The sequence below is a fragment of the Camponotus floridanus genome, unplaced genomic scaffold (genome assembly GCF_003227725.1).
Source record: "Camponotus floridanus strain SB8 unplaced genomic scaffold, Cflo_v7.5 scaffold97, whole genome shotgun sequence".
Taxonomy (NCBI): domain Eukaryota; kingdom Metazoa; phylum Arthropoda; class Insecta; order Hymenoptera; family Formicidae; genus Camponotus; species Camponotus floridanus.
The window spans coordinates 604,669-624,206 of record NW_020229868.1 but is presented as its reverse complement, the minus strand read 5'-3'; the positions used below and the strand labels follow the sequence as shown (position 1 = coordinate 624,206).

Sequence of the window (19,538 nt, the reverse complement as noted above, 5' to 3'; positions counted from 1 at the left end):
GAGATTTTTTTTTAAAGAAATCCCCAGACTTCCTAACAATTGCAGCTTTTCTAGGGAATAGATACCTTATTTTATTAAATTAAATTTTTAAAATGGCAGCTTCTTACACTTATATCTTTCGTATCCTATTATACCTCTCGTGTATGTATAATTATGTGTATGTGTGTATTTTTGCAAAAATTCTGATAATCGATAACAGGTATATCATTATTATCCGTCAGCTTACGCTCACATAATGCGTTTCATTATGTCTGGATAACCGGAAACTCATCAGCTCTCCCCGTTATGTTCCTTTCACAGGTAAGATCTAGACAGGCGGGAATCATTAACGCGAGTAACCGCTATTTCCCTGGCGTAGCATAACGTTCGATCCGTCAACGATCGGGTACAAGAGACGCGCAAACGTCCGCAACAAGTTACTCGACAACCCCTGATCCTTGACGCGCGGGGAGGTTCTCCCGACGCGTCGGGGGTGAATCCATGTATCGAGTGCAGGATCGTATCCCCGTATCGCCGGTTCACAGAGAGGCAACGTGGTCGCTTCCATCCAGCGCGACCATCCACGTCGACGCGACGCCTTGATTTATGGGCAGGTTTCGCCGTGTTCAAACAGCGGAAACAAGGACACTGTTGGATTTTCGCGTCTATACGCGTTAACGATTCAAAATGGCGAGAGATTGCCCGGATTTAACCTCGTCCGGATATTACCTTAGAATATTCGCGACGATTATTCAAACGACCAAGGATAACGTACCACTCGTCACCGTCAAGGATCCGCCGAGATAATTACGCGATGTGCGTAATGCGAATATCCTTCGATAGTGACTAATGAATGCGTTTTAAGAAATATATTCGAATATTTGTTTAAAAATTCGCTTTAGACAATTTACGATTCGCGATAAAATTTTATTGTTATATTTTCAATTTATTTGTCACAATTTTTAATGAATATGATATCCTGATATGTATTTTACGACAGAGACATATTTACTTTCTCCTCAAATGCTTTTCATATTTCATATATAGCGCACACAATAGAAAAGTTATAATCAATATAAATACAATATTTTTCTATTTCGAATTTGACCGCAAAAATCAATCGCTGAAAACGAGCTTTATGCGTTGTTATAGATACCTTTCGATAATAATTCTAATGTGTACGTTAGAAAAAAATTTTAAATATTCAAACATTTGTGTAAAAATTTGCTTTCGACGATTCGCGATAAAATTCTATTTTCCAATTATTTGCCAATTTTAATTTTTGGATATGAATATCCTGATATTTATTTTATGACAGAAACATATTTTTTTTCTTTTCAAATATTTTTTATATTTTAAATATAGCTACGGAAAAAAATCATAATTAATATAAATATAATTCTTTTTCTGTCCTGAATTTGATTTTAAAGATTATCGATCGCAAAATGAGTTTCACGCGTTATTTGAGACGCAAATTTGCCTTTTATTCCAGTAACATACACAGTACATTTCATTTTGGATAATATATAATTACTCCAGCGACAGGATAACACATCCCACATCGTTACAATTCAATTTTCAGATTACAAATTCTTCAAGTTCCGACACCGGCAAATTATTCGAGAGACGTAAATGGATTTCGCTTCAACACCACATTTTATACATTTCCCGATTTCGCGATTAAATTATACACAGCTAATAATACATTCTCGTGATTTATTCTCGTTATTTATCATGCTCATATATCAACAGTCTGACATTATCGAATGAAAGAGTTCTAATTTAAGGCGGATATTACACCGAATTGAATTACCTGTCCAAGTAAATTTGAACGAGTAACGAGACTTTTTAAACGATTATGCACACATGGTTGTAAACATGTACCGTATAGTTTTATCAAAGGCTTATAAGACCGTAACGTAATAAAGCGCTGCTGCGGAGAATAAGAAATAATTTCCACGACCACGATAAGCTTACTCGGGATGCGATACGCGTAAAGTAGTTAATTATTCTTATCGCGAAACGCGAATGAAAGAGAAGCCGTCGACGAAAATTACAAACTTTGCGACACGTCGTGCAAGTCATTAGGAACAATCGCCGTGTCGTACAAATCATTAGGAAAATCCCTTTCGGAATTCCTTTTAGACGGTCTGTAATATTCGAAACAACTTTATTTACTGTAGAAACTTGAGAAAAGAATCAGAATTCATATCGAAATGCGCGGCACGTAAAAATGAGTAGATCTCTATCTTGAATTCTGCGGCCAATTATCGTCTAAAAAAAACGCGAGGGGAACGTTAATGAATTCTCTCTTTCAATTACGTGCATCTTGCGTTTTCCGGAAATTAAATGAAAATGTTATGTCGATGTAAAATCATATATGCAACTCAACACCATCGAGCGAGAAAAAAACGTGGCTCGTTTCGCATAAAACTGCGGCTATTCCGATAAGGAGCAACTTCAGATTAGCCGTAATGACATGGGATATTTGTATAATAGTGCTTCTTTTTTAATAGCGGATGTACCGGGCGCGATGAAAAAGTAAACGATAATTTCCGGTAAAGCTTGCGGAAAATGACTCGGCGATTTTCCGTTTGGATTATTTCGCTCCTCTCCTCTTTTCGCCTTCGGTTTTCGCACTATTGTTTGTGCTCGCTAGCTCGTATAACGTTTATGATATTGACTTACCCTGGCGGTACCGTGATATTTATTTTGCGCGTCGTTTTCAAGCTTCAGCGCGTCTTTCATACGATATTATGTTAGTTACGAGAAGCTTGGTTAATTTCGCGGCGTCCTGAGAATAATTTGCAAGATATAAATGTACTTTTGTTGCGTGAGAGAGATAAAGAGAGATGTATGCGCATCTTCAACTAAACCTTCTCTCAAGACAGGATCTCTTTATTTCCGACAAGTGTCTAATAAGATGAATTAATGAACACGTGTGATTAAGCATGGTTGCGAAATTTTGCGATCTAGTCTTAACTCGCATTTTTCTAGTATCAATCTTGTATAAAAATTCGTAATAATTTATTTGAATTGTAAATAAAATATATATCCGTTTATTTATATACATATATTGTTATATGATAAAATAATAGGAATATATTTTTGTATTATGTATCTAAAAGAATTAAAATGTAAAATTTTTTTCTCGAAAATTACATGTCTCTTTATTCAAATAATTGTGTATATATTATTTCCATTTAAAGATTAATTCTGTGGTAAGCGATATTGCAAATTATTATCCGCCGAAATAAAATTTAAATCCTAGCTTTTGAAATTAATTAATCATTAACTAAATTAGTTATCGACGATACATCAACAGGGAATTAACAAATGGAGCGTACGCAAATATTTTATTTGTAATGCAATCGAGCACGGCACTGCATAATAGTACGTTAAAATATGTATGTCCTGCTCTACACAATACCTATATGCATCTGAAATATATGTAACAAATTAATTAATTAATGTTACAAAATGTTAATATAATTATAAAAATATTAACATAATTATAATGAAAATAGCTTTATTTCCTCACCGGGAATTAGTCATATCGTGAAATACCTAGAATTTTCTATTATATTAATTCAATTTCGTTTACACAAAGTATGCTAGAAAATTCTCCCATTTATATAATTTTAATATTGTAGAATTTTAAATGAATTTACGACCTATTTTTTGAGAGGGAAAATTTAGAAGAATATTTATATCATACTCATACACACACACACACACACACACACACACAATCGTATAATATTAATATTAACATTAACAATTTAAATTAAATGTAGTTGTAATTAAATATTGAAGACAAACTTTGTGAAAGTAAAGTCCATTTAGATGAATAATAAAGTTTCGTTTATATTTAATAATTCAGCTATATATCAAGTTTAGTTCGCAACTACATTTATGATCATTTATATTTTAATGTATATTTTATCAGGTTTCTAGCACGTCTTAATTAAAGTAAAATCTATTCTGATTGATAAGAAATTTTATGAATTAAATAAATAAAGCTATTAAACTCAGATAATTTTAATTTCTATGATTCTTTACTAGCTGTTTCTGCGGTGCGTTTGCCTCTCGCGTAATAAAAATCAATATCGCAAACGCCAATGCGAATATATTGTGACAAAATAGACAAACTCTCAATGAGACAAGCCATGAGCAAATATTATTCTATGTAAAATTTAAAATCAACTTTTAATAAAATAGAAACGAGTAGAAAAATTTTTATAAAATAAAATTTAGAGATACGAAAATAAACCATGAAATATTAATCTCTTAGTGTTTAACTTGAAGCAAATTTAAATAGAAACATTAATATCAAGCTCAGATTTGAAGATATCGAGAATTAATGTTTAAAAAAAAAACAGTATATTTGTATTCTTGTTTTCATTAAAAAAATATTTTGCCGCGAAATTGATCAATTTATATGCGTTCAGAAATACATATTTATATATATTTTTATGTAGTGTTAAGAAATATATATATTTTTAATCAAATTTATAAATAATATTATTTAATCAATTTGATATAAATTAATATTTCAATAATCAATTCACACATGTGAATATTATAATTAAACATAGAAGTATATTTGCTCGCTCTTTCTCTCATGTAATTTATTTTGAAACTTCATGCAAGATCTTACGGTTACCGTTACTAATAAGTCGTGTTTTACGTGTTACATTCCCAAGATATACCTCATAATTTAAAATCTATTCGCGTCGGGACTTCCAGCGCTATATCGAAAGAAAAACACTCGAGATTTAAAATACAAATATGCTATCGTACACATTGAAATTCTTATTAATCGAGTATGTATTGTTTTTTTGACCGGCTACATTTTCAGAAAATTGTGCGAATCGATCTTCGCGCAAGGACACCACGTCATCTGACGCTCGCTCTAAATTTCGAATCCTTTTCCCGTTTGAAGAAAAGCGAATTCGTCGCGTGATGTAACGCGACAATTTTCGCGAGTCTCGTTATGTCAACGAGGGCCGATTTTTCTGTTTACGAAACGAAACAAACGACGCTTAAATCTTACGCGAAAAACTTCTCGAGAAATGTATATCAGCGATTCGATAGACGGCGATTCCGCGTTTCTATTCACGGCATGGTCATCGACGCATCAGGTGTCAGTCACCCCGAGTCGTGAGAACGTCGAGTTTCGCGTGCGCGACGCACGCATGTCGCACGCACACATGTCAAACAACAACAATCGCACGTCGTGATAAATCCCGCGGACGCGTATAAATAGGACAATCCTATTCAGGAAATAAGCGCGAAACTTGTCACCAGAATTTTTGTCGTCAACCATTTCTCAAGATACTCGCTAAAACTCTCTCTTGGGTTTGAAGCAGAAACAACGATCGCTACTCACCCGGTGTTGCGTTGACCGTGGCAATTTCGTGACACTCGTGACTCGTCGTCGACGACGTCTTGGTTCGTCCCGCGCAGCCTTTCACCGTTTCGCAATCAGTCAGGAAGCTGCGAGGATGCTCCGAATTCCTTCATCCTCCACAGCGTCGATTTATTCCTCGGATCACTCGCGACGCGACGCGACAAGGCACTGTGAGACGCACGAGCGTACGCGGTCACGCACGGACGCGAGCGCTGCGGAAGGAACTCCGAACGCTCCTATCGGTCAGCTGCTACTGACTGACTGGACGTCACGCCGCCGGGAGGAGAGCAGGCGGCCGCGAGTCGCGCGCCATCTCGTAGCGCCGCGCGGCAGCTCGGACGGTTGCGCCTCCCGCCGACAGATGACGCTGTCTTGTGCGCGCGCGCTCTTGTGATATTTCGATTTTAAAAGCGAATTGAAAAAGAGATATTTCGATTAAATGAAGATTAACTTGATCGTACATGCATAATATGAGAGGCGCCCGATTCTTTCCTCGATTCACTCCTGATGCTACACTTTATCTAGTGATATTTATTAGTTATATTTATTAAAACTACTTAAAATCGTAATCGAACACGATGAGTGAAAAGTGATTCTTGTTACCATAATGTCGTCTCACAAATAACGATGACTATCATGATACATGATCACATCGATCGAGTTTTTTCGATATTTACGATGTTCCATCGTGTAATCGCGTGAATAATTATCACAAGCGTTTCGACATTATAAATAACCGCGCACAACGCACTCAACAAATGCCAAGAGCACTGGATGTCTCGACTTTGGACGCAGGTACAACACTGTGGTCCGATTCCGAGATTCCTTGCATTTTAGGCGAATCAAACATGGCTGTCGTGACGTAATCAGCTATTTTATATTAAACGTTATGCATACATCGAATGTGAATATATAATATATTAACGTACGAGTGAGAGTGATAAGTTTGGAATAATCTCTCGCGATAGCACTAATGGGAAAATATTTCGAACAAAATGAAAAGGTAGAAAGACATGAGAGTGACGAGAAAGAAAATTTGCTTTTCTTTTCTTTTCTTGCGCGCGAAATCCACACAATTTTAAAAATAATTCATTGCAATGTCATCGTTAAAACTTTAACATTTCTCCATTCTTAAAATTTGTTACGCAGTTTATATTTCCAAGAGAAACGAATCCATTATTTAATGAATATTTAATGAATATATTTGCTGATAATTAGTGGTAAGAATTATTTAATGGCATTCGCGTTCTCTCTTCTTATATTGTCGCATTTAATAAAAACTGACTAGGACAGACGGATTTAATATTATATATATTCGTGATATAAACTCGGAATCGAAAATCGAGGTGATCTCTGCTTTTATTTGTGAGACGTGTGTATTAAGAACGCTTGGAAGAAAGAATGTAAATAGTTCCTTATCGAAACAGTCTATCGATATATTATTCTCATAGCTAAGCAAAGTCAAGTCAGTCGCAGAGTTTGGTAGTTGAGAACAAGCAGATGTACGATCGAAACGATAAAAATCCTGATCATATTAGCCAGCATCGTAAAGAGATATTAAGAAGATGAGTGAAACGGCAATAACAAAATGCAGAATTTTGGTCGGTATGTACATGACAATTTTCCATGCGAAATATATATTATATGCATGTAGAAAAAATATGTGCTAATAAACATCATGAAACTTATTTGAAAAGATACGTTACATATAAAATATTTTCACTTGTACGCTGGAAGATTAAATGTAACCATATGTATCTTATCCAATATCTATGAATGTTATTATAATTTTATATAGCATAACAATATTTTTTACTTTTCTAATGTATTAAAATTACTTTCTACAATTAATGCAAGTATTTGAATCAAATTATAATTTAAAAAAACATCTAATCTATAGACTGTTTATCATATATTTTCTAAATTAATAAAATTATATAAAATTATATAAAGTTTTATTAATTTTATTATAATTACGCAGTACATACCGAAAATGATGTATGGGGAGATGTAACAGATGCATATAATAAGGAGATGAGCGATTTGATAGATTATATTAAAAATACAATGACGCAAAAATTTGAAATAACTGGAACATTCCTACAATTTAATGATTCTGACATGATAGTAACTAGATATTTTAAATGTTCTTTTTATGTTGTTAATGTTTCAATTTACTATATTTTATTTTATTTGTATGTTATAGCAACAAATAATACGTTTTTGGAGCGATGAAAATATTGATACTATTTTTATTATTGGTTATCCATATTTTTCTAATAAATATAAGAATATGATTGTGAATATATATAATAAATATACGAATAAGATTACAAAAAAGGTTGAAAAAGTGATCCCTAAACAAATTAAGAAAAGACACGCATATATATTAAAGGAAGTACAAGCGAAATTAGAACCCAAGTTTCATCGGTAAAATTTTATTTTTATATATTTTATATATTTTTATTTTTTAAATTATGTAACAATTTAAATGCATTTCCTCAGAAGTATATGTGGAATCCTAAAAAAAACGCTAATCATTAATTTGTTTGGCTTCAATAAAAACGAAGCAATAACATGTCTTGATGTAATTGTAAAAATAATACATGGTAAATATATAATACGATTAACACGTGAGAAAAATGAAGAGAAAAATGAAGCTACTACATCTTCTTCATATAATACATATCAGGTAAGATTTCTTTTTGTTTTAGAAACAATATAATAATTTTGTATATGCAATTAAATATTTTTACAGGTAGAGGAAGATAAAATCAAAGACCATGAAGAATCAGAGGAGGTAAGATTTATATATTAAAATGAAGTAATAAGAGAGGGAAAGATTGTACATGAGAAAAGCGATTAAACATGCAATTATATCTCTTTATAGGAAGATGCTAAGTCGGATGACATGCATGAATTTGTTTCTCTTCTACCTCCATCTACAACGAAAGTAAAGTATCTTTCATATCGAAAACAATAAATGACAGAAGGAAAGAGAGAGAAAAAGATTTTATGAAATCATATATGCAATTAAATCTTTTTTTAGGGAAACGACATGAATAAAAAGAAACGCCGATTTTTTCTTTTTCCTGGCAAATTGATGGAAATGGTAAGGTATTTTCTATATCAGATATAATAAAGCAACAAAAGATTTTAAAATTGTATATATACACTTGTGTTTACATACAATTTGATCATTTTATAGATGGAAAACGAGAATAAAGCAAAACGTTATAGTAATCTTATTTCGATAAATTTACAGAAAAATTATTTTCTAGAAATAACAAACAAGAGGGAATAAGAGATTTTATGAAGTTTTAATTATTTAAAATTTTTTTAGATAAAATTAGATCAAATCGCCAAACTTTACGAGACATCTCCTATAGATTTGTCTGCAGAACAGATAAAATATTTTTATATTAGAAACTTCAAACGAGAGAAAGAAAGAAATTTTATACAAGATTGTATGAAATCATATATGTATACAAATCTTATAATTATAATTAAACTGCATATAAACAATTTTATAATTATAATTACATCCCTTCACAGATGCATGTTGCGAGTGAAGTCACTGCTGGCGCGAAATCATTTTCGTCTGAGACATTTAAAACTGAGGTAGACAATTTTTAATATTTCCTATATTAGAAATGATAAGAAAATTTTTATGAGATTATGTATAATTAAATTTTTTTACAATTAATGATCGCGATTGCTTTGTCAAACCACTATCATTGCCTGATATCAATGAAGAAGGTAAATTATTTTCCATATTAAACATAATAAGAAATTTTATGAAATTATAAATGAAATTTTAAATCTCTTCACTATTTGTTTAAATCTCTTCACTATTTGTTGACTCATTAAAGACAATAAAAGAAATATTATGCTAGGTTGCATATACAATTAAGTTCTTCACAGAAACTGAAAGACATAATGTTTTGTGAACAGTATCCCATGACTGCTGTAGAAGATGCATTGTTGAAAATACAACAAAATGTAAAGTACGATATTCACGAACCATTATGTGATTTTATAAGGACAAATTATGCTTATGGCAGAATATTGGCCGACCATGTATATTCCGATTACGATGTGCCAGCATTTAGATGTGCCACTAAACATGGATACGCAGTATTGGCAAGTGATGGTGAAGGTAGAAGGATAATAGTGAGCAGAACTACAGTAAGTGATGTTAAAAGTTATACAAAATATACAGCAGCGAGCTAGAGTTGAACAAAAATTTTTGCAGTCCGATCCAGTGTCTCTCATACCTGGGACATGCATATATGTGAAGAGCGGAGCGCGTGTTCCTGACGGTGAAATTTAATTCAAACTACCTTAATTACAAATTAACGCTTCTCTCTATTTGCAGTAAAGAATTAACTATTATTTCTGTATCTGATTCCAGAAGCAACAGCGGTTGTACCAATTAAGGATGTAATGATAATAAATGATTACGCGGACAATTTAATTCTGATAAAAATTAAACCAGAATTCGAGCAGAATATTAAGTACGAAAAAAATTCAATATTTTTTTCTACATATGTATTCTTTTGAAAATACTATCTTTTCAAATTTCTTATATTTATTATTATTTTTTTAATATTATCTCTTAAATATTTTTTTAATATTATCTTTTTAAATATTGTTTTTCTTTTCACCTGAACGCTTTTTGTATATTTTGAAGAGATATCGGTAGCGATATACGGAAAGGGAAACTAATTATATACCCATTTACACGTATTGGTCCAGCGGAATTAGGATTATTGGCGGCTACGGGTCGTAAAGAAGTTCGAGTCCTTAAACTTGTTTCCATAGGTATATTGTCAATTGGAGATTTATTAGAGGAACCTACAGAGCCTTTGAGATCGGGATATGTTTACGATAGTAACAGAATAAGCCTAATCGCACTATTAAAAGATCAAGGTTTTAATTCGATAGTGGATTTCGGAATTGTGACTGATGAGTGAGTACATCGATATTTATTACGTATTTCTTGCCATTCTTTTTATATTTGCTTTAATGTACAAATGATTAATATTTTTATTTTATGATTAATGTAACAAAATAAAAAATTAATAATTGACATTTTCGCAGTATACTACCTATAAAGATGAAAATCAAAAACGCTTTAAAGCAAGTGGTCGTACTCGTGACAATAGGCTGCTCGAACGATAATGATCTATTGAAGTTCATTTTAAAGAATGACTTTGATGCCACTATACATTTTGGTACTTTTATTTCTGAATACACACTGCGGTAACAAAAAATATAAAAAGACATAGCTCTTTGGGATATATAGAATTTTATACATAAAAAGTGTCTCAACAATTTTTAATAGTAATAAAATTAGAGTATGAAAGTTTAAAATAAATAAATATAAATAAATAAATTATTAAAATATTTATCAGTTCCACACAAGTAGCAATTTTTAAGATATAAAAATTTAAACTCACAAATATAAATGACAATTTAGCATTAAATTTATCTTTATGATTCAAAAACTATTTTTTGGAATGAATAATATCAAATTTAATTTTTCAAACTTTCAAGCTGCAATTTTATTACCCTCGAATTTCGGCACATCCTGTATACATATATTTTTTTAGGAAACGTATTTTTGAAACCGGGAAAGTCGACAACGTTCGCAACATGCATGTTTAACGACAAACTGAAGTATCTTGTATGTCTACCAAAAAATCCGGTGTCTGCTTCCGTTTCCGCGCATCTGTTTCTCTTACCTATTTTAAACAAGTTGCACCACATAGGGATGCCTTGCAAAATTCCAGCTCGTGTAAGATTCGAAATTTGAAATGAAAGGAGATATGTACGTATTGTTATAATGTTGTTATAAATCATATTGCAGATACACGATCGGTATATCTTGCATTCGCGTCCTAGAGCGGCATGGGCGACTTTAAAATGGAATGAGGAGGACAATTTCGCGAGAGCTTTTAACAGGGAAAATCTCGACAGTGATAAGCCATCTAGCAGTCAAGCCGCTAATGCGCTCTTACTGTTCCCGCAGCAAACAATGGATCTGAAAGTGATGTATGAGTCATTTGTACCTGCGTGTCCAATCAAATAATTAAACGTTAATAAGATTTTCTAATCGACTATCATCAATAGCATTTTATGACGACAATAGTATTTTATGAAACAATTATGTACATAATTATATATATATTCGATTACGTATATACTATATGTATGTATGTATATATGTATAAGGTGTCCCGTAATAACTATCAAAAATCGGAAAATGGCACAGGAATTTTCTATTCAATTTAACACGTTCCACCTATACACGAGAGGTGATAAGATTATTATTGGACACTTGTATATGTTAATATTGAATAAAACAAATATTTTATAATTTAAATTATAATTTGAATAAAGCAGTTTTTAAATAATGTTGCATAAGAAAAAAAGCTTGTTAATATACCCCGTAATTGGAGGAAAGAATTGGATATGTTACGTTGCTTTATATAAAACTTGGGATCATTTTTTCTTTAGCAAAAACAGATAACTGAAAGATTACAAACTTCACAAACTTCACGACTCATTGTTAAGTAATTCAATTTCGAACTAAAATTCTATTACACACACACACACACACAATGTAATATACATATATGAATAGTACTATATAATACTATATAATATATGAATGATATAGCATATATATATTATATAATATAATATAAATTAAATATATATATTTAATATATTTAATATATTTAAATATATAATTAAATATACCATCATATGTTATATAATACATTTATTTTATATATATATATATATATATATATATATAAAATAAATGTATATAAATGTAATAAATGTAATAAATGTATATATATTTATATTAATATACTTATATGCAAAGTGATCTGATAATAACCATCGAAAATAGCAAACAGGACTTTTCTATTCAATATAACATGCTCCACTTATACACAAGAGGTGATACGATTATCACGGGACATATCAATATTCAACAAAATAATTTTTAAACAACGTATAAGAAAGAAAGCTTGTACACATATCTCGTAATTGGCGAAAGAAATTGGATTTATTACGTTGCTTTACGTAAAACTTGGAATCATTTTCTCTTTAGCGAGGACAAGTCACTGAAAGACTAAACTTCTCAAACTCCACGACTTATTGTTTCACGACTTATTGTCGGCTTGGTAATTCAACTTTCAACTAAAATTCTATTAAAGACTTCTATCAAGACATTTCAAATTGAGGAACAAATAATAATTCATTTGGTCCTTTAAAATTTCATTTGTAAGAAAAACATGGTTTAATTGATTTGCATGATTTATATTTCAAAAATTATTAATGATGTTAAATATTAATAATATTAACATTTTAAACATTAACACTGATGATAATTAACTGATTTTTTAATAAAATTTCAGAAAAAATTTTTATATATATATTTATATACTTTCTTTCAATTTTGGGTATAAGGGTCATTTTAAGTATCATGTAATTTTAATTTACATATGTAATTGTGCGTAATGTGATGATAACTTTTATATACCATTTTATCATTGAAATTATTTCTGTCATCAATAAAAAATGATTTTTATATATTTCTAAAATACATTAATAATTACATTTTACCATATCATATATGTGTTATTAATAATGTTTATAACACAGTAAAAATTTTTCAATTCTTTGCAATGTTATAATTCAACACATAAAATGTCACCTAAAATTTGTTGAAACGGAGGATAAAAAAAATAATAATAATATTGTTTCAACAGAACAAGAAAGAAAAAAAATTCCTGATAGCAAATATAAATAAAAATTTGTTTTAAAGTCGGGAATGCAGAAAAAAAGACAGCAAACAGAGCGGAACAAACAGATGTCAAGTGTATTCCAAAGTTAAAAGGCGAAAGTGGTAATCAAAACACCTGACATATCGATCGTGACGTCAGGTCGTCCATCACATGTGCGCATAGCATATAAGATACATAGCCATCCAATAATTTTGGCGCGACTTGGAACACCAATCACGAGTACATAATCGAACCGAATTTACCCGGAAGAAGCCGAAGGAGCTCGCATTCCAAACCTTCCCCCAACCTCTCTTACTCAAACAGCTGATGATCTGTCAACGGAATATTGCATGTTTATGTGCGACTGGAATTCGATATAAGTGATAAATGAGAAGCCTCGTAACTAATATGATGTAACTTGTTACACGTAATATATGTTGTGTAATATATGTTTAACATCGGTCTTGTAATTTGTTACAGCATACGACACAAGTCGCATGCGCCCGTCGTGTAAATATGTAGCTTGGCAATGTAAGATAAAGTGAAGTTAAGTAACATGTGTCCTCATTTTATTCCGAGTCTTTCATGAAACGAAGTTGACGCAAATATATCTCCTACTGTAGTAAGAAACAAGTACGAGATACTGTGCGAGTATCATCACGGGATGAGGCATCATTTCTCGTTTTTTATTGAATAATAATTTATTTTGGTTAGTTTAGAAGGTGTTTTTTATTATAAAGAGATACAAAAATTCTACAAGTCGCCTATAAAAGTTGCATGAATTTAGTGCAGATATCGTGTAAAAAATGGAGAGAAATATGACACGTGGTCAAATACGACGATCCACTTAAATACATTTTCCATCTTTCAGTATATTAAGCATATTTGAATTTGAATATATTTATTGAAAAAATGTTGTGTAATCCGTCTTTCAATAGAATAGAAAACGGCCATTTGATGAGAGGTAGATGCTTTAGATGGAATATGTTGTTGAATATGTGTTATTTCAGCGATACAAGATTCTAGGACTATATATACAAAATTCCGAATAAGTGCAAAGAAATGACGGTGTGAAATCTCAGAACTCAAATCGATAGAACATTATACAAGAAACATCATCAGACAGAATTTTTCAATATGCTTGGCTTATTTATTAATCCTCCATGGAAGATTTAATTTTAGCCAATAATATTTTCTGTCGTTAATCTTCTATCCTGCTGTGGAATAATTCTCAGTACGTTCCACTTTATAATAAAATAAAATGGAGAGCTTCCTAGAAGGAAAGACACAACATAAAGAATAAAAGTATTTTAACTAATATAGTATTTCAACTACATTTAATTTTAAAATAATTTTATTTTATTGCATTTATTTAAGATTGAGTTTAACATATTGAGTTTAACATCTACCTATTTTTTCAAAAGTATAATATAAATTTAAAAATGTACATATTTTTATTATTAGTATTAATTTTATATATTATTCAGAAATATTATACCATTTTGTAGGAGATGGAACAAAAATATTTGAGGATGCAGTAGTTATCACCTACAGAAACTTTTTAAAGAGATTAAATAAATATTGAATAGGAGAAGTAACCTGCAGGTAGATTAAATGATGAGCCTAGTATCAGTATTTGGCACATACTTGACTTGGATTTCAGATAGGAAGATTAAAAACTGGTAAAAGAGAGTTATATTTTATGCACACAGTATATATTTTTTTTATTAATTGATAACATACAATCCAATAAATAAATAAACATATTTTTTTATTTTGTGCTCTAATTTATGTTAAATTTATATATTCATATTCATTTATTCATTAAAGTTATTATAACATTGCAACTTTTAATTATAATGATATATTAATTAGGTTACACATTATTAGGGACTCTGCCAAGATTGGAGAAAGATAGCATTGACTTTATCAAGTGTATCTGCCAAAATATCAAAATATCTGCCGAATGATTCTCCGATGTCGTTTTCGTTTATAAATGATTATGTGTGATTACCGCCTGAGAAATAAGTACCAACATATCTGAACATATGCACTGTAACTTACACGTTACGAAGGAGATATCGATCCACGATATTGCCCGAGCATAGAGAGTAAGATTCCAAATGCCTAGGTATCAAATGGGGTTGAAGCCAGAAGGTTTGGACTCGCCGTTAATTTATCCGAGTGGATTATCGTGAACCCTGCCAGAAGAAAAACAAGTGGAATTCGTTAATTGTATAAATATTAATTTCCAGAATTGAAAAACGCTCGTTTATGTATATTTAATCCTTTTGATTTTGAGTTTATATATCTTAAATGTTGAGTAGTTTAAAAATTTTGCAAAATTCATTTCGATTATTCGTGCGTAAATTTCATTATTTTGACGATTTGTCTTAGATTTTCGAAAAAAATCAAATTGGATAATTAGCGTTTATTTGCCATACACTATGTTTTTAATTAATTTTTATGTTATGTTAAATAATTATTATTATATATCTATGTGTGCAATCATGTTTAAGCTTTGCATTTGCATCTGCATAAGCGAAACCTGGTGTTGAGTATGATTATGTAGATCGTAGAGAAATGATCTCTCAGTTGGAGACTACAAAGATTTCGAGCCTATTTTTTGCTGCACAAATAAGTCGTTGCTGGTAATACCTAAGGTGATTAAACATCTAAGTGATTAAACATCTAAGGTGATTAGCACATCAATTGATTGAATGATTGGCACATCAATTAGGAATATTTCCCAGAGAGTAAAGAGAAAGTTTGGTATAGATTATTGTATTTTTCAAGTTAATTGTTGTGAATCCTTAAAAAAGTTTAAATTTATTCAAAAAAAGAGAAGTAATTTATAATCTTTTATCCCTATAAATGATTTTCGTGTTTTATTATTTCCTGATTGTTACCGATTCAGAAGATCTGATACACAGATATGCCTTTAAGTATGTTTTAAAATCGCGTTTATATATATATATATATATATATATATATATATATATATATATGTGTATTTAAGAAACCATCGCTTCAGATAAGCCGGACTGAGAGTTATATTGGCGTTCTCATTGATGATGTCTCATGACAATTTAACAACAGATAAAAACGAGCTGCACAGATTGTTCATCAGCAGACTTTCGATTGAGTCCGAGATTGAGAAAGAGAAGGACATATAAATAAAAATAGAAGGAAAGAGAGATCTTGAACCGGATCGATGTTTATGACGTATCTCTAGCACTTGAAAAATATCGTTCGATATTTGAATGATATATTTCAAAAAACATCTTGCCTGAATTCAATATACTAATGGATCAAAGCAACCTATGCATTGAGAGTCACTCTGCATCTGAATACTGCAAAATTATAATTTTGGAAAAAGCGAAACGCGTCAAATGTCAAAAAGTAAAATACCTTATACAAATTGACAACTCGATTAGATAATCATTAAAAGCGCGATTATATATATTTTTAAATTATCCAAAAAATTATAACTCGGATAAAACGTCAGAATGTTAAGCATTTTTATCTGTTTGAATATTATATTTCAAGAGCGCGAAAATCGTGAATCTCTGTAATTCATGGAAAAGACTGTAATATTTCTTGTAAATCCATTCCCGGCATTACTTGAATAACAATGTCTAAACAAAGTCAAAATTATAGCATACGCTACATAAATATCTAGAGCGACTTGTAATTTACTGCTTTATAGGGAAGCAGAAATATTGGAAGAGAGAGAGAGAGAGAGAGAGTGAGAGAGGGGGGGGAGGGAAAGAGAGTACCGGTTTACATCAAATTTTCCTTTTTCGACGACTTTACGCAATTGTATCCCGCGTTTCCCCGTCGACGCGTAAGTTTAATGAAAGTTCGATGTGCCTTAGTCCGGTGTCTTTAAACCGATACCCCATTATAATCGACGTCGTTGCTTGACTGACGCGCTAACGAGAACGAATCGATCCCGGTGGGGTTGAAGGGTGGTTCTCAGTTAGTTTCTAGGAAAGCTATCGATTCATTCTGAATCGTTCGAATTATCCTTGCTTAATATTGTGCAACGCGCACTGTTGTTCAACGAAATTCGAATTGCGGAAGAAGATATTGAATCCCAACATATATCGATTTAAAAAAAGGGAAAAGTAGATTTGTAAGAATGCAATATATTATTTTTTCTTAATAAAAAAGAAATTTAAGGGGAGGCTCTAAAATATATCGACAAATAAGTAATTATATATGATTTTAAAAAATTAATTAACAAAAATACGCCGAATGTTTCGCGCTGAAGATATTTAATTATTTTTTTTAACATAATAATATGTAATGTACATTTTATTTTTTTATATTAAACTCTCTTGATGCAAATGATAAGGTACGAATCCGAAATTCTCCAGAAATATCGCGTCGAGTTATTATTCCAGCTCCACAGTACATTTCCATGTTAGAGTTCCAATTTTGTTGAACAGTAATTTGCAACATGCAACGGAGGGAAAGGGGAGGGGGAGGGACGAGTGTAACATGAAGCGATCTTCGTTTTGCAACCGCACGGCGAATTCGGCCAAAAGTTACGATGCCCATCAAATATTTGACTTGAACCCTCCGCGTGTATAATCACAAACGTTCCATTTCCATCAAGCCCATCCATCGCTGTTCAGTCGCGAGCAATTTAAACTTTAATCGCGAAAACTGCGGAACAATAGCGGACAGGCCGCGTGCGGAACAGACGCGAACACTCATTATATATAGACATGGAAATATAGGAAATATAGGAAACGCGTAGCATCCCTTTCATCCGAAACTACACAATCAACGGTAACAATAATGCCTGGAAAACACAACATCCTAGGTGATAAAAAAAGCGGAGAAACGAAAAGCGTGGGAAGAAATCGGGCCGAAATTTCCCGACACCAGTTACATATTTGCGATCATAATATTCGTTCGCGCAAAATTTGATTTCAAAATTCATAATTCAACATCAATTGCGATGACGCAATTGATATTCATCGGGTAGCGATATAGAATTAGGTGGCATTTAACGATACGCTTATAGATACTATTGTAGTTGTAATAATAACAACAATAATAATGATAATAATAATAATAATGGCATCGTCCAATGCTGCGGAATGGAAAATCACCGAGTAAATCCGCGAGGCAAACTGGAAAATGATAAACAATTATTATTATTTTGATAGTAACGCAATGTAACGAGCGAATTTATAGTTTTCATGCTCGTGCGTTTCTAGAATAGTTATTGTTATTTGCAACGTTTATCTGAAATTCCATCGAGAATTTATATCTCGCAACACCGAGATGCTATTTTGCATTTTTGACGTGCCCTCTTCAATATTTTACGTGTCGAGTATTCGATTTTTATTGAAAAAAAAAATTTTATATCGCACGATACACACAAAATGTTTAACGGGTGGGTTCTTGGTCCATTCCATTCTTAATTAAGTAGAGATTCGCTTCACTTTTTTTCTAACGTTCATTATCACATAGATGAAACTCTCGTTAAGTGACCCCGATCACTATAATCGATCGAGATTTCGCTTTGTTATCCCCCATCGTTATCGAAAGTCGATCGGGGTGGTTGGAGTTCAGCTGGACAAAACTTTAAAGCCACACGTTGGGGCAGAGCGATCAAGCTTATTTAGCGCGACAGTGGCCGTTATTTTTCGCTTTTTATCTCGCAACAAAATTCCCTTACGGTTGCTACGGTCGCCTTTGAAAAGCGTCGACCAGACGTTGAGAAGCGGTATTACATTAATGTTGCGCCAGCGGAAAAAATGAAAACTGACGGCTTTTTGCACCAAGCGACTCTTTGCCCTTCCGGCATATTTCGCATACGGTAATATTAATAAGGATATTTAACACCGAGAAAATTAAAGAAGCGCAAAAGAGAAGGTTTTTGATTTTTTAACCAAATTTATTTTTAATAAAAAAAATTTTTTGCGAGTTTATCAAAGAATTTTGCGCGAAATTAGTCTAATTTTACGCTGTATATGAATTATGTTTATGCTGCGGTAATATTATATATGATATTTGTATCATATCACATACATATATTTATATAAAAATACATACAATTTATTTTCATATTTATTATGAAAATAAACGTTGTTTATTAATTTACTTTATATTTATTATATTTAATATATTTATTATTTATATTTATTTATATTTAAATTTTATTTTTTATTAATTTGTATTTTTAATTTATATTTTATATTTTTATTTCATATTATTTTATATTCTTTTATATTTTATATCTTTTTACTTTATATTTTATATCTTTTTATATCTTATTATTTTATATCTTTTTACTTTTATATTTTATATCTTTTTACTTT

At 31.3% G+C, this 19,538-nt stretch overlaps 2 protein-coding genes across 14 annotated transcripts in view; one reads left to right on the top strand and one right to left on the bottom strand.

Annotated features, from left to right (window-relative positions):
- LOC105248709 (protein-tyrosine sulfotransferase) overlaps positions 1-19,538 on the bottom strand; it is a 322,406-nt gene that overhangs the window by 72,757 nt on the left and 230,111 nt on the right. For 7 of the 10 annotated variants that reach the window (XM_025415097.1, XM_025415101.1, XM_025415095.1 and 4 more), the window contains one exon: positions 15,262-15,398. The gene's annotated coding sequence lies outside the window, so the exon portion shown is untranslated. Of the gene's footprint in view, positions 1-5,371; positions 5,639-15,261; positions 15,399-19,538 lie in introns of those variants that run through there. The other 3 variants (XM_025415103.1, XM_025415102.1, XM_025415105.1) reach the window with 1 other exon arrangement.
- Positions 6,817-11,724, top strand: LOC105255513 (gephyrin). 4 transcript variants are annotated; one of them, XM_025415090.1, is made up of 16 exons: positions 6,817-6,997; positions 7,374-7,519; positions 7,599-7,822; positions 7,898-8,084; positions 8,151-8,192; positions 8,283-8,345; positions 8,442-8,504; positions 8,948-9,013; positions 9,149-9,151; positions 9,347-9,580; positions 9,648-9,714; positions 9,807-9,909; positions 10,086-10,364; positions 10,496-10,629; positions 11,008-11,225; positions 11,300-11,471. In XM_025415090.1, the coding sequence occupies exons 1-15, from the start codon at positions 6,958-6,960 to the stop codon at positions 11,208-11,210; spliced, it is 1,854 nt and encodes a 617-aa protein (XP_025270875.1). In that variant the 5' UTR covers positions 6,817-6,957; the 3' UTR covers positions 11,211-11,225; positions 11,300-11,471. The 4 variants fall into 4 exon arrangements, with proteins under 4 accessions (XP_025270875.1, XP_025270873.1, XP_025270874.1 ...); XM_025415088.1 differs by having other exon boundaries at positions 6,818-6,997; positions 11,008-11,192; positions 11,265-11,724; XM_025415089.1 differs by lacking the exon at positions 9,149-9,151 and having other exon boundaries at positions 6,818-6,997; positions 11,008-11,192; positions 11,265-11,724.